The 16,557-nt window shown below is 38.9% G+C and overlaps 1 protein-coding gene across 3 annotated transcripts in view; it reads left to right on the plus strand.

Annotated features, from left to right (window-relative positions):
• Positions 1–5,258: 5,258 nt before the first annotated feature.
• The window catches only part of Tmem232 (transmembrane protein 232), a 232,494-nt gene continuing 221,195 nt past the window's right edge, over positions 5,259–16,557 (plus strand). For all 3 annotated transcript variants that reach the window (XM_057762323.1, XM_057762326.1, XM_057762324.1), the window contains exon 1: positions 5,259–5,377. In XM_057762323.1, the coding sequence (XP_057618306.1) occupies positions 5,259–5,377 (119 nt within the window). The remainder of the gene's footprint in view (positions 5,378–16,557) is intronic.

Raw genomic sequence — 16,557 nt, forward strand, 5'->3', positions numbered from 1 at the left:
CAAATAAAGCTTGCCTGAAGATCAGAGTGCAAAGCTAGTCATACTAGCCAGCCATACAGGAGTCACACTAGTCAGTCACAGAAGCTGGGCGGTGGTGGTGCACATCTTTAATCCCAGCACTAGAGAGGAATATAAGGCTTGGGATGAGACAGGAACTCGCTCTCTTTTCAGTCTGAAGATTTTGTAGAGGTAAGAGCTCTCTAGTGCTTGGCTGCTTTGCTTCTCTGATCATTCAGCTTGAACCCCAGTATCTGTCTCTGGGTTTATTTACTTGTGCTATAGGTAAGCGTTAAATGTATTCACCACACAAGTAAGCAATCTGTATGTGAGGGGATACATATTTTTGTTAACATGGTCATCTTTCCACAGCACTTACTCCCAGCATCTCGATCTATTCCCTAAATACATACAGGTTCATCAATTATACCTCAGTAGAGCTGGAAGAGAAGACCGCAGATGAGCCACAGCCTCAGCCAAATGGTGCATTTAGTGAGGAATGCAATCCAAAGCCAGCCACATGGTTGGCCAAGGCCAGAAATCAAACTGTAGGACTCAAGTCACCTGGATTCATTTTTAAAAGATGTTTGTACAGTTCTTTGCTTGTCTGAATTATTTCCCATCTCTGACAGAATCTCATTCCTAGATCACAGTTCGTCATTGCTGGTGTCTTAATTTTAACAATTTCCTAGAAAGAAATGCTATCTCTCTCAGTTTTAGGTAGTTCACTGCTAATTTTACTTGCACACTATTATTATTATTATTATTATTATCATTATTATTATTATTGTTTTTTCAAGACATGGTTTTTCTGTAGGTTTGGAGTCTGCCCTGGAACTAGCTCTTGTAGACCAGGCTGACCTCGAACTCACAGAGATCCATCTGCCTCTGCCTCCTGAGTGCTAGGATTAAAGGCGTCGCCACCACTGATTTCTTTTTAATAGATCTGTTTATTTATTTATTGTTAGAACGTGGTTCAAAAGTTGTACAAGGAGAATTCTGAGTGCTTGTGAGGAAAACCTCTAAGAAAACAAGACAAGATAGAGCCTTGTGACTTGAGTTTCTTCGGAAACAAGGAGTTGTTCTGGCTTACGCTCTCACGCTCCTCTTGGGGGTAGTGCTGGGACTTTACATCTGATCATTCATTACGACTGGCTACTATAATTGCTTATGTGCTTCTATGGAAAAACATGGTTTTGCTCCGTGCAGCCTACTTGTCTGCCACGTGTGGTTTCTCCTTGTGATTGTACACTTTATTCCCACGACTTTTCTTTTTATTGTACAGAGGGTTATATTAGAAGAATAACCTCCTTCCATTTGGGGGAAATTGTTTTTGTTGACGAATGCTGTCTGGTATCCTGAAAGAACATAGCTTCTGTCTGGATGTTGGTAGTGGCGAGAGTAGACATCACTATTTTAGACTTTAGATATGACTCTCCTTAGCCCTCAGAGGATAAATCGTCTGATGTTCTGAATAAAGTTGGCGGTTGCACGAAACTTTAATCTGCCTCGCTTATCTGCTCCTCTCTGGAATGGTGCTGTGTGTGTGTGTGTTTGTGTGTTTGTGTGTGTGTCTCACATGTGCACTGTTGCATGCACGTGGAAGTCAGAGGAAAACTTCCAAGAATTGATTCTCTCTTTCTGCCATGTAGGACCTGAGGATCCAACTCAGCTCTTCAGGTTTTGCGGCAAGTCCCTCTACCTTCTGAGCGATCTCACTGGCCCCAATAATTCTACCTTTAACCAGCTATTCTGTTAAAATTACAAAGGAGTACAACAGTTGCCAGTGTAAGCAATATTGTGCATTTATCAAGCTGCAATGAAGACATTTACTGGATTTATTTCTTCTATGAACATGTTCCTATATTGTAAACCAATGCTAAACACATCAGAACGTGGTGCTATTGGAAGGCATTTTGTGAGTTTATGTCTGCTGCAGAATCAACCTTTTACACGGAAACAACTTTGATGTAGTCCTTAACGGTTGCTTTCAAAACTGAGTGCATTTTAAAAGGCTAAGTAACAGTGCCACCTTAAGAGATACAACGACGATTCAAGGCTCCTGCTGACTTTTAAACTTAATGCTTCCTTTCAAAATTCGTTTAACTTTGAACTTTTGTTTTTTTAAATGTAGGTGGCATTTAAGGAGTATATTTATTTTTTCCTTACACAGTATGTATTAAAAAAAAAAACCATACTTTTGTTTTGGTAGTTTAGAAACATCCAACTCAATATGATACAAGACAGACGTTGGTAACGTGTTACCTAGTGGGCACAAAGCATGGGTTCATTCATCCCCAGTGCCAGAAGTCAGGCTGGTGACACACTGATCCAAAGTTCAAGGTCAACCTCAACTACATAATGAATTTAAAGTCCAGCCTGTGGTATAAAAGACCCTTTTCTCTTAAGAATCAAAGTTTGAAAAGGAAAAAAAAAATTGTTATGATTTGAAAGCACGCTAACGTATTTGATATATGACTTTTGCCATGGTCCCAAATGCTTTGTGTTTTCTTGACAAAAATAGTCCTGTGAGGTGTATTTGTCATGAGTAAATTAGAACAAATTTATTAAAATCATATTTAAATTTTGCTTTGCTGGTTATGCCAAAACGAGAACAAGACTTTATGTAAGTTAAAAAATCATTGAAAGTATTAAAATGTATTTTAGTTGAAAAAAACTTAGAAAGAAAAACTAATCTCGAAATATCACGCAATGCATCGGTATCCTGTTGACAACACAGGAACGGAAACACTCGTAATTCCTCTACTGATGCCGTCACATTTGTAGCTGTACTGAGAATTTGATAAAAAAACACTTAAAAGGCCGGGCGGTGGTGGCGCACGCCTTTAATCCCAGCACTTGGGAGGCAGAGGCAGGCGGATCTCTGTGAGTTCGAGACCAGCCTGGTCTACAAGAGCTAGTTCCAGGACAGGCTCCAAAACCACAGAGAAACCCTGTCTCAAAAAACCAAAACAAAAAAACAAAAAAAAAAAAAAACACTTAAAAGGGCCCACACTGCTTTCTTAGTTTATAAACCGGTGCCTGATGGATCCAATTTCCAGAATTACCAAGGGTCAGTCGCATTTGCAAAATTTCAACGAAAATGTGATGTTTCTTCTCCACCTGGGTACGACCAGCCGCTCTTTTCTGGAGGCATCTGACACCACGTAAGGATCATAAAGCAGTAGTTTCCACGCTGTAAACCAACTAGGCACTGGCTTCCTGAAACCTTAAAACCACACTTAACGCCGTGTGAAGCTGAGACAATAAACCTAAAATGCAGTCCCAGAGACCCCACCCTTTAAACACGTTTTCTCCCTGTACCTTTTTTTCTGTCCATGTGTTAATGAACCTGAATACATCATATTTTAGCTTGAGCATCTCAGCCGATGGGCTAACTCGTGAGCTTTCGGGACAAGAGGGTTTGTGCCCTGCCTTCTTTAGGAGATAATCGATACATAGGTTACTTGAATGTATCATCTCAATAATTTTATATCACGTTAAAACCTTGTCAACTTTGCAGCATTTGTTAGATTTATCAGATGAACTCAGCTGCTCATTTCCGCTTGTGGGCTGTCTGTGAAAATCATATTCGGTTGATATGAATTTGAATTTTTTTACTGGGTGTCTTTTAAGGTGAAATGCCCAATTTTAATATTGGTAGCTGTTAAATGGAATATTCTCCAAACACATGAATTCTGCTTGGAGTAGCTTGTATTCCACACTAAATAGAACCTCATTCTTGATGACATCACCCCAAGTTGCTCCGCAAGTCTGCTGAATTAGGAATTTGCTTCCACATTCTAAAGGGTGTGGATGGATAGAAGCAAGCCTTGCCATATAGCGATAGCAATAGAAGACCTCAGTTCACATTTGTCAGTCATTTTGTGCCAGATCCTGTCTCATCACCCCCCAGTGCCACTTCCCAGTCGCCTCCATCCTGTGCCGTGCCTTCTGCTCCAATTTGGCTTGGCTAATCAGAAGCACAAGCAGATGATGGGACCGGAGCTGGAGGCTAGTGAAGCCTAGTCTGCGGGCTTCTTTGAGAGCAGCCTCAAGCAGGTTGCACTTCTCAGCCAAAGGACACGGTTTTAATTAAACTCCTCTCTCCTACATCTCTCGTTCTGTGACCCTCTTCCAGTCTGGTCCTGAGGCTTTGTAGCATTTATTAGACTGTCCACTCATCCTCTTGTTTATAACTGTCCATGATTTTAGAAAGAATACCTTCAGTTACTTCATTTTCGTGTACTTTGTTTTCTGTCAAACTATTAAATGATACTAAGGATTAGCTTTTGAATTTGTCTTAGAAGTTATCTTAGAAATGAAAAATAGTTCAGTATAATGTGATTGACCTATTTCTTTACTCTCATTTTTGCATTAGATATTCCACTAAACATAAATAGTGTGTCCCCAATTTGTTTATACATCCATAAAAATACGCTCAGGTATTTTTCAAAAGGAAGCAAAAGATGGGTAGTAGGGATAGATGAGAAAGCAGAACCCCAATGATCAAAAAAGCAGGAAATATAAAGAGATGCTAACACATTGTCTCAAAAAACTCCAGTAAGCATGATGTTTTACGAACAGTCACCAGCATTTAGTGAAAAGCCTGCTATATGCTAGTCCCTGTTGTGAACAACTGATGTATTCCATGCTGCTCCCTTCTTAGACCCAGGACAGAGCTGCTCTCTGTGCTTACATGAAGAATACAGCACAGAGCAGTGAGGCAAACCCACTGGCCTTGTGTAGCCCACTTGCCTAGCCAGCTGTGCTGTTCCAGAAGTGGTTTTGCAAAGAAGACTTCCATTATAATAAACATGAATCATGTAAATGGATAAGTTTGCATAGTGACTTAATAGAAAACATTGGGTTTGGGCATGTTAGATTTGATTCCTACAAGTCAGTTTAAATCATCCCCCAGCCGGGCGATGGTGGCACACGCCTTTAATCCCAGCACTTGGAAGGCAGAGGCAGGCAAATCTCTGTGAGTTTGAGGCCAGCCTGGTCTATAAGAGCTAGTTCCAGGACAACCTCCAAAGCAACAGAGAAACCCTGTCTCGAAAAACAAAACAAAAAAAAAAATAAAAACAAAAAAAACCAAAAAAAACCAAAACAAACAAACAAAAAAAAAACCATCCCCCAGTATGCCTGGTTTCCTTCTTGATATATTGTATAAGTTTTGCACATGATTTGTTAATTTGTATTATATTGTATTTTAATTGAGAATTTGCAATTTTTCTCCAGGTTTCTGATCTGTAACTATGCCGGTTCACAAGTCTCCTGTGGCCAATAAGTTTGGAGTAATATCTTCCACTTATCATGAAGAACTCTTGAAATCTAATTCTCAAAGTGCAAACAGAAAGAAGGGTCAGAAATCAAGGTAAGTTTGAGATTTTATGCTATTTTATGTTGGGGCTCTAATTCATTATAGATAATTTTGAAAGTTTAAAAAACTGTGAAATTTGCCCCCCGTTTTTTTCTTTTCTGGTCTGTTTGGTTCTATCCCAGGTCTCTGGGCCATCAGTCTCTGGTTCCTGATGCTCCAGGCAGTGTCAGGAGTGATATCTATGAACATGAAGCTTGGTCGTCTTGGGAGACCTCTAACAGTGGGAGCAGGAGCTGTCTCTGACTCTTTCGCCTGCCTTTGGGACTCTTTTCCTCCTACTGGGCTGCCTCATCTATCCTTAATACATTGGGAGGTACCTATTTTTTTTTAAATTTTTTTATTGTTTTTATTGAGCTGTATATTTTTCTCTGCTCCCCTTCCTTTCTCCCCACTCCCTTTCTACTCTCTCCCATGATCTCCATGCTTCCAGTTTACTCAGGAGATCTTGTCTTTTTCTACTTCCTATGTAGATTAGATGGAGAGATACTTATTATTATTATTATTATTACATCTTGAAATGCCGTGTTTGGCCGATATCCCCTGGAGGCCTGCCTTTTTCTGAAAAGAAGTGGAGAAGGACGGGTGTTGGGGGAAGAGGTATGGGGAAGGGACTGGGAGAAAGGAGGGAGGGAAAACTTCAGTCAGGATGTGATAGATGAGAAAAGAATAATTAAAAAATTGTGAAATTATAAAAAACCCACAGCTTTGTAACTGGAGATAAAAACGTGAAAGATTAATATTTTCCCATTAGTTTCATGTATTAAGTTAGCATATATTGCAAAAAGTTATGAATTATACATATTTTATTTGAAATAAATATTTTCTATATTTTCATATAATTTAAATTGCTACCAGATTCATGAAATGCATGAGCAAAAACTTTTAATAATGGCTGTTTTAGTTACTTTTAGTCTTTTGCTTTTAAATTGAGACAGAATAGAATTTTCCCATTTTAAAATTATTGGGATGTTTCTGAAGTGAATGCAAGTGCAGTCTAGGAAAGAGAGCTGTTGCTCAGACTTTACAATCACAAGAAGTGACTTTTTCCTATGTTTATTTAATTTTTTCAGTTGTTGTGGTTCTGGTTTTGTTCTAAAATCATACTAATCTGTATAAAAATGAGGGGAGGCAGGAAAAGTTATTATCTATCAAAACCTCATAGTGATATAGTCAATATTGTACTAATACATCAGATAAGTAAGTAAAAAATGATCCGTGTATCTATTGGAAACGGAAACAGTAGGCCCGAGTGATGCTGACTTAGTAATTTTTTTTACTCTTAGAAACCCAGCCAGCAGAAAAAAAAGTCATTTGTATGAATATGATTACATTTAAAAGTGCAAGTTTCCCAGTGCTTAATATAGGAATGGCCAAATAAATGAAGTGCATATAACAACAGAATATATTGGAAATAGTTGTAAGAAAAAAATAAATGTATTTTGTGATATTTAAAGGAGGTTCACAAAAAACTGCATGTTTCTAACTTAATATGTATCTCACTAACTTGTTATTATATATCTCATGCATGTCTAGTTTATTGGTGACCAGAATTACCTTCAGATAACGTAAGGTATCAATAAGTGCGCAATACCAATTCTACCTATTGGATACACTTTGAAATGGCTATTCTTTAGCTTTTCTCCAGATCTGAGGTACTCTCTTGTAGTCTCATCTTCTCACTAATCCATATCCCCAACACATTCAGAAAATCATTCAACTTTTCAGCTGTAGAAGCAAGCACATTGTGTCCCAGTTTTCCCCTTTCACTCTTTCCAAACTGCCATCGTCAAGATCACAGAAGCGTGCTAGGGTAATGGAGTATATGCTTTCCCTCCATGGTCTCACGTTTACTTTGATGGTGATACAATTGGAAATTAGCCTTACATAGCAAAAACGATAATCTGAGAACGGATCATGCTGGTGACAACTGGCAGGATCTCCTACTCAACTTATGCTAATGGCTCCTCATCTAGATCCGTTTTCCCATTTGCTCACATTAATAGAATTTTTCGCAGGATACGCAGTGAAGCGTTAAAGCACGCATCTCTCAGATCTCCTTGCTGTTAACGTGACTGTGGATGCGATGCCTGGAAGTGCCATGTTAGGAGAAGTTTTGTTATCACTTAATTTTGTTGCTTCCTTTAAGTGGGAATTAGGATGTGACTGCAGCAGCTAGAGCAGATGCCTTGAGCCTTCACAGAATGGAAGATGTGTGTTGAGGACAGCAAAGTGGCAAGAAAACAAAGTGTGGACCTCCTGCACAGACACTCTGACCTAGATGGCATAGCTTGGGTCTTCTATCGGAAAAATAAATGTTTGTCTTGAGTACAACAGTTTTGCCACTTTCTATCAGTTGAACTCCCGCCTTTGCAAATGTGTTTCTAGGTTGTTTGCAACATTAGTGTCTCTGTAACGAAGCTACTAGCAATGCTTTACAGTCCCAGTTTGTCTTTCTTCTCTTTCCAGACGACTTACTGATTACTTGACAGAACAAGACATCCACTTTTGGGCTTTGAACCAGCTGAATTAGTAGAGAATATTTACCTCTTACAGCCATTTTTTTTCCTGGGTTCTTACACATTCAAATATATAGAAAAGAGATGTTTATATGCATTCCCGACAAATAGTATACTCTGACTTATCCCCCATTCCTAACACCTAATTTTCTACTTGAATGCTCTAAATTTTAGTGTTCTCCAGCATAATGCCTTCTGATAGAAAGAAAATGAGAAAGCTCCTTGTCTTATTGCATTTTCTCCTTGGATGTTATTTCTATTATGCTTCTGTGAGTTTATTTCTGAGAAGTGATATTCCTGATTTCATCAGATAGTTCCTTGTGGTATCAGATTACCTCATGCGCGATGGAAAAGTCACACGTATTTAATATTCAAATTTTGCTTTAATTGATACTTTATACACATTACATATTGTGATAGTTTTATACTTGTGAAGCACATATAATGTTCAAATCTGAACACTCATCATTTCTTTGTGCAGGTAGCCCTTGAATCCTTCATGATATTTCTGAGGTACATAATTTTTAAAGCTATACTTACCTTACTATCATGTAATGCTCTAGAATTTATTCCTATCTCTGTGTTGATTGGTACCTGATATTATCTTTCTCTATTCCCTTCCTTTCCCCCATTATAGACTTGATGATCACTCTCGTATTCAAGGAGACAAACTATGTTAGCTTCTACATATAACTGAAAATATACTCCAAAGTGTATTTATAAAGTATATAAATTTATAAAGTATAAAATATTACTCCAATTAGCACAATGTCCCTTAGTGACATCGTGTTGCTGAAAATGACAGGATTTTATTCATTTTATGGCAAACTAACATTCCACTGTGTGCTTATATTACATTTTCTTTATTCATTTATTCTAAAGTGTGGCTTCCTTTGGCTTCTGGAACTGCTGGGTTATCCAATAGTTCTATTTTTGGCTAAGTTCTCTCTTGTTTCTTTGTTTCTAAGAATATTGACACTATTTCTATAATGACTATTCCAGTTTCTACTTTTACCCACAGTGAAAACAGTTTACTTTTCTTCATACTTCACTGTTATTTTTTGCGTACAAACATTCCCATCCTGTCAGGGTAAAGTGGCATATTATTATTGTTGGGATTTCTATTTCCCTGATTATTAGTGATGCTAAGAATTGTTTCTTCAAATTTGTTGGCTATTTATGTTTCTTTCTTTCTTAAAAAATGAATAAATATCCAGATCATCTCTCCATCTTGTTGTTGCCTAGTTTTACTATTGTTGAGCTGTTTGTGTTCCTTACACACTGCACATATCTGCCCTGATCAAATGTCTCTTTTGCAAATATCTTATCCCTGTCTTTTGGCTCTTTTTCCAGCTTCTAATTCTTTCCTTTGTTGTGTCAATTTGTAATCATTTCATCTCTATTGCTTTTGTTGTCTGTGTTTTGGAGATGTCATCCAAAAAGTCTTTGTGAATACCAGCATTTCCTCCGTATTTTCTCCCAGTATCTCACAAAGTACTGCATTTAGTTCTTTGATCTATTTTGATTTTAGTTCTGTGTTTGCAGTCAACTTTTATCTTTGGCATATGGGTGTCCAGTTTTCCCAGTGCTGTTTATGGAGAATCTGTCATTTCTTCAATATATGTTCTCGGTATCTTTGTGAAAAATCATCATGTAAGCACACGAAGATATTTCTGGGTTCTCTGTCCTGTGGATATGTGTATCAGTAGTTTTGGAAATTCATTCACGTATGAATCTGTCAGTTTTGTCATTTTGCTTTCAGTGAAATATGGGAGAAATGAAAAGGACGAAATACATGGGTGTCTTTTCTTGTTGAATTAAATATATTATTATTTATACATGTACTCCCCATTTCCTCCCCTCAATTCCTTCCCTATCCCTGATTCCTCTACCTTTCCCTGAAGGTCCATCCTTTCTTAAGCAAAATATTTCAAGCAAAGTTTGTCTTTGTTATTTAAATACAGTTAATGAATTCAAATACAGTTACCCATTTAACTAAATCTCTTTGAGATCAATAGTAACATTTGAGGATAGATGGTATTAAACTTCAGAAGTTTGGGTGTTTTAAACTGTGCTTCAGAAGAACAACCTTGAGAGTCCTGTACTGTTACTAAACTCAGAAGAGAAAGTTTGTAAATTCAAGAGCAAACATTTGGAAAGGAAAGCATTCTGAATATTCTTCTAAATGTCTTTTGCTCGAAATTCAGTTTGTATTAACAACCTTTTCTTCCCATGTTGGCTTAGAATTCCATTTACTAGTAGCTATTAAGTTGGAGGACCTACACTGTCAAAGTGTTTACTAAGACTGCATTGTGAATTTAAAATCTAAAGACATGTCAAAGTGGAATTAGAGACCATATCAGATCACAAGTGATATTAAAGGTGAGTCCTTCTTGTTCTGGTTTCGTACTGTAAAGCCCGTTGGACATGCACAGTGTGAAGATGATGCAGTCACTCACACAAGTCAAGTGTGACAGAAGGTATTTCCAGTGTCTGACCTCAGAAGTCCAGGCCAAGATCAGTGAGTCAAGCTTGACCAATTCAGGGGAGCGCTGTGTTCACACTGCTGTGTACCCCATATCACTGACTCGACTACTTATTTATCCTCTGCAAGTTAATTAATCTGTCCCAGAGATCCTGCTGCACCTACATGCATCATGGCTGCAGCAAGGGGCAGACCTCTCTCATCCTGTGGGCACTTTTGATTTCTAGGAGAAGCAATGTTAACTAATTTGAAATTGCTGTCTGAGGTAGTTTGCATGTAATCGCCCCCATTGTTGATGTGGGATGCCCCTCTGTGTGTTGTGAATACGTATTATTACCATTGGTTAATACAGAAGCTGCTTTGGCCTGTGGCAGGGTATAGAATATAGCTAGGTGGGAAATCCAAACAAAGAAACAGGGAGTGTGTGTGTGGGGGAACCAGCAGCTGCTAGAGGATTAAGACGCCAGAGCATTGCCGGTAAGCCATGGGGCACATAGTGATGTGCAGATTATTAGAAATGGGTTAATTTATATATAGAGTTAGCCAGTAAGAAACCTGAGCCATTGGTCAAACAATTATAATTAATATTAAACCTCCAAATGATTATTTTATGAGTGGCTGTGAGGACTGGTGAGGACAGTTCAGTGAAACCAGACAGGACAGAGGGAAAGTCTCCAGCTACATTTGGTGCCCAATGTGGTACATGAACCCATGACCCTGAGATTAAGAGTCTCATGCTATACAGACTGAGCATGGTCTCCATGTTTAAAGTTTCTTCTTCCCAGAGATGGTCTTTCAGGGTTCCTGCTTCATGAAAAAGTCTGTCAGACTATCTTACCTTTACGAAAGTTCAGCAGTCACTTTTCTGTGGGTCCTGAATATCCAGTTCACACAACAAATCATCAAAAAGTCCAGGCAAGAGCAGTTTCTTGCCCAAATGGCTAGTAAACTCCATAAGGTGCCTCTTTGATGCCCATCTTCCTCTTGAAGTAATTGATGCTGCCGGAACAGGCATGTCTCATTGTTGAGAAAAGTCTAAGTTCTTAAAACATTTTAAATGCCATATTCTATAGGTCTTTGAAAGGTTTGAAGAATATTTATCTATCTGTATATCTAGAAAACCTAACAATCATGACTATAAGTTTGACTATTATAGATGGCTAGCTATTAATACGTAATTTTAATTATACATTACATTTTCAATGGGCTATATAAACATAATACCTTAAACAAGAGTAGAAATATACATATAACAAAATTGACTTTAAATTTGTATCAATGAACCAAAGTCCATACCAATGTAAAGTATTCATTTCCATATCATATTCCCCCCTGCCATTTTAGAAAGAGATTTAGTGTGACTATTAACCATTTCTAGTTAACCCCCTTTAAATGAAAACAAACATTTATAAACAATTATTTTGGAAATTTGGGCACAGTTTTTCCAAACTCCTTTCTGATGTTTGATGGGTGAAGTATTTTTAGAATTTATGGAGACCTTTATGGGGGTCTTGTTCCATAAAACCACATTAGCCTAGAAGGAATTCACAAGTTCCCATCCTCTGTGGAAACAAAAGCAGAATCTCTTTTCCAAAGTAACATATCCTTAGACTCAAATTTTGAAGTCAAGATGCCTTTAATATATATATATATATATATATATATATATATATATATATATATATCAGTTTAATTTGGCAGTGCCCAGAATCAAATATCTTTCTGCAGTCAAGAAATTCAAAGAAAACACAATAATATACATAATCTGACTCTGTGTATTTTCTATTTTTATGTAGCTTTTTTCTCTATCTGTTTTTCATATTTATTATCTTTATTCCTTTAATCTATGTCTGTCAGTACGCTTTTATATTATCTTTACTGTCTCCTTAATGACTTTGCTTTATTTTTTAAAATTAGTTGCTTCTTTTTATGATTGTCTATACTTATTTTTTAAGCCTACATACATTTTAAAAACACTCTGTGATTCATTATTTTTGTCTGAATCTGTCTTTATTGCATAACTATAATCATTTTCTGATCAGGAGCATTAAAAAAATGCTTGTCAGGTGTGGCTATGACTAATGCTGCAACTTTGCCTGTTGGTTCTGGCCCCATCCAACATGGCAGAGGTATGCTCACCTCCTTTGCAAGCCATGCTCACCACCCCAGCTCCAGGGATGTAGCAGGCCTATGTTGCCATTAAGAACTTGTAGCACTCTGCTCACGAACACTTACTGCTCTGTAGCAGGATCTCCCGAAAGAGCCAGAGCCATTCATGCTGCCAGCACAAACCATGCAGTTTTTGCTGCTAATGCTGAGTCACGAAGCCTTCTCTTAAAGGAACCACACCTCTGCTTGCCACCAGCAGACAGAGCCTATCTGAAAATATGCGGCTACCAAGAAGCTCCAATTGACTCCTGTTTTTGTGGGTCTAGAAGCCCTCCCCCATTTTTTAAGTGTTGCTAGGCATTTTTAGGTCTTATGTGGATCCATGCCCCAGATGGTGGGCACCGCTTTGTAAACAGAGACTGTTCCTTAGTTTCCTGGTTCCTCAAAACCAAATAATCACATAGAAACTTTATTAATTACAATACTGCTTGGCCAATGGCTTAGGTGTATTTCTACCTAGCTCTTAAATCTTAAATCAACCCATTTCTATTCATTTATGTCACCACGAGGTTGTGGCCTACAGGTAAGTTTCTGGCATCTTTCTTCTTTGGCAGCTACGTGGCATCTCCAAATTTCCAAAATGTACAATGTGAGTAAAAAAAGAGATACCATGAAGTAGAATTGAACAAAGTCTTGTATTCAAGGAGATAAGCAGATTAAGAAATGGAATAAGGGGAATGCTGACCTCAGGGCAAGGTCCCACCCAGCTGACTTTCCATTTTGTAAAAAGGAATTAAAGAAAACCTTAGAGCCAGGTGTGATGGTACACACATTTAATCTCAGCACTGGGGAGGCAGAGATTGGTGGATCACTGACCAGCTTGGTCTACAGAACAAGTTCCAGAGCAGCCAAAGTTAGTGAAGGAAACCATGAAAACTAGAAAGCTGATAAAGATGTAATTGAACAAGTGGCCATGCTCCAGCCCCAACAAGCAGCAGAGCTTCCTTGACTGAGAGAAGCTGCTGAGGCCAGGCTTGTGTCAGGGGTGTCCCTGAATGGAGGCCTAGAGGGGCCATTGTGTGAAGCTGTGAAGGTGAAGCCTGGATTGCAACCCCAAGATGCTGGAGATGCCAGAGTTGTAGAATACCTGCAAAGAAGAGCTACTAATAAGGAGTGGAAACAATCCAAGAGTAAGAAGTGTGTTGTAGTCCACAAAAGCTGAAAAAGAGCTGAAGATCTGAAGAGCATTTTGACATCAGACATCATTACATTTTTCTTTGCTCCCCTCCCTCCCTCTCCCCTCCCTGCTTCAACCCTCCTCCAAGGTCCCCATGTAAATCAGATAGATCTTCCCATGTAAATTAGATCTATGTAAGTCTCTCTTAGTGTCCTCATTGTTGTCCAAGTTCTCAGGGATTGTGGTTTGTGGGCTGGTTTTCTTTGCTTTATGTTTAAAAACCACCTATGAGTGAGTACATGTGATAATTGTCTTTCTGTGTCTGGGTTACCTCACTCAAAATAATGTTTTCTAGCTCTATCCATTTGCCTTCAAAATTCAAGCTGTTATTTTTTTTTCTGCTGTGTAGTACTCCATTGTGTAAATGTACCACATTTTCCTTATCCATTCTTCAATCGAGGGGCATTTAGATTGTTTCCAGGTTCTGGCTATGACAAACAAAGCTGCTATGAACATAGTTGAGCATATGTCCTTGTGGCACGATTGAACATCCTTTGGATATATACCCAAAAGTGGTATTACTGGGTCTTAAGGAAGGTTATTTTCTAATTTTTGAGAAATCGCCACACTGACATCCAAAGAGGCTGTACCAGCTTGCATTCCCACCAGCAATGTAGAAGTGTTCCCTTTTCCCCAGAACCTCTCCAGCATAGGTTGTCATCAGTGTTTTTGATCTTGGCCATTCTTAAAGGTGTAAGATAGAATCTTCGAATTGTTTTGATTTGTATTTCTCTGATGACTAAGGATGTTGAACATTTCCGTAAGTGTCTTTCAGCCATTTTGGATTCCTCTGTTGAGAGTTCTCTGTTTAGATCTGTATTCCATTTTTTTTTATTGGATTTTGTGTTATTTTGGTGACCAATTTCTTGAGTTCTTTGTGTATTTTGGAGATCAGATGTCTTTCTGATGTGGGGTTAGTGAAGATCTTTTCCCATTCTGCAGGCTGTCATTTTATCTTGTTGACTGTGTCCTTTGCTTTACAGAAGCTTTTCAGTTTCAGGAGGTCCCATTTATTAATTGTTTCTCTCAGTGTCTGACTTCTGGGGTTATATTTAGGAAGTGGACTCCTGTGCCAATGCATTCAAGTGTACTTCCCACTTTCTCTTCTATGAGGTTCAGTGTGGCTGGCTTTATGTTAAGGTCATTGATCCATTTGGACTTGAATTTTGTGTATGGTGATAGATATGGGTCTATTTTCATTCTACATGTTGATATTTAGTTATGCCAGCTCCATTTGTTAATATGCTTTCTTTTTTTCCATTTGATATTTTTTGAAGAAGCTGTATCTTCATAGACGATGGACTGACTAGAATTCCAGTTCTGTGCAGAGGTTGTTATGTTGCAGGTCCAAAGGCTACTTACTGTATTTTAGCCTAGTTCTTGCCTCAGGACGTGCAGACATATGGGCCAAATATGGAACACCAGTCAGCAGGCATTTTGAATATCAGTTTTCTCTGTCAACTTACATATGCCTTGAATCCTACTTGTTAGTCTCCTAGATAGCTTTTTGTCATTTTTATCCTATTTTTTTTTCCTCTCTTGGATTCATTCACACATCTCCTCTTGGCTTTTGTTTTCCTCTTAGGAATTTTCTACTCGAAACGTCTTGGCTTTAACTATCACTGACGCAGAGGGGAAATTAAATTTTTACTTGCGGGTTTTATCTCCTTTTCAATGCCTGCCTCATGAATATAATGTATGGCTGTCTCATAGGAACAAAACAAACAGGCACATCTTGAGTAGTATAAATAACCTGCCTAAGTTCTTCCTGTCTGCTTCTCATGGTGTTCTCATCCCACGCAGGCTAAAAACCTTGAGCCCATCTGCGTGCCCAGCTCACAATCTCCTTTCCCCCATTAGTTCTCAAGCCTTTTGGGTTTAGCTTTCTAGATTTTAGCTTGATTTCGCATGGCTTTCGTTGGCTTCTGCCCAATCCCTCTGCGCTGTGTGACTCTGAACCGGAGAGTAACAGAGAAAGGGTTGGGAGTGGACAGTGTCCGCTCTTCAGTCCTCCAGATCCCGTCCTACCGTGGATGTGCAAGTTCAAGCACCAGGCTTTTCCTGAATTGTCGACGGAAAATAGTCATGTTTATAACTTACCCAGCACCAGGTTTATGCCAGCAAACAGGCAGGTGTTCTGGGCTACTGCGTTTTAAATTCCTGAGACAGACGGTCTCCGTTTCAATAGATGGGAAATTGCAGCTCACCTATAGTGGGTCACCAGAGGGTGGTAAATTCTCATGGCATTTCACTAGTTTTTCCTAGTATGTCTCGTCTCGTTAAGCAAAATGTGCGTATGGTGGTTCGAATGCTATCGGCCCGCACCGGTGCGCAGATCTGAGTGCTTGGTCCCTAGTTGGTAGAATTATTTTGTGAAGGGTTAGGTGTAGCCCCGTGGGAGGAGGGGTGTCGCTGGGGGTGCGCTTTAGATTTCAAAAGCTCACACTGTTCTCTGTTAACCTTCTGTCATGCGCCTGTGGGTCAGCACCATGCCTGCTGGCCTGCCGCCACATTCCCTGCCATGACGGTCACGGAGTCTAGCCCTCTGACACTGTAAACAAGCTCTCAAATGAATGCTTTTTCTTATAAGAGTTGCCACGGTCATGGTGTCTCGTCCAGCGACAGAACAGTTAGAGCATATCAAGCACCATATTTCTTTCCCAGACTGCCAGCTTCCCGACGCCGGTTCTCATTCTTCAGCTAGCTCTCCTTGGAGCTAGCATAATCTTCATTACGTTCTTATGAATGAACTGAATTGCTGTTGATATAAATAGTCAGCTTGGATTAGGTATCCATGCAACCAGGAGACTTTAGTGTGTTTGCTTTC

Source organism: Chionomys nivalis, chromosome 2 (assembly GCF_950005125.1).
Source record: "Chionomys nivalis chromosome 2, mChiNiv1.1, whole genome shotgun sequence".
NCBI classification, from domain to species: Eukaryota; Metazoa; Chordata; class Mammalia; order Rodentia; family Cricetidae; genus Chionomys; species Chionomys nivalis.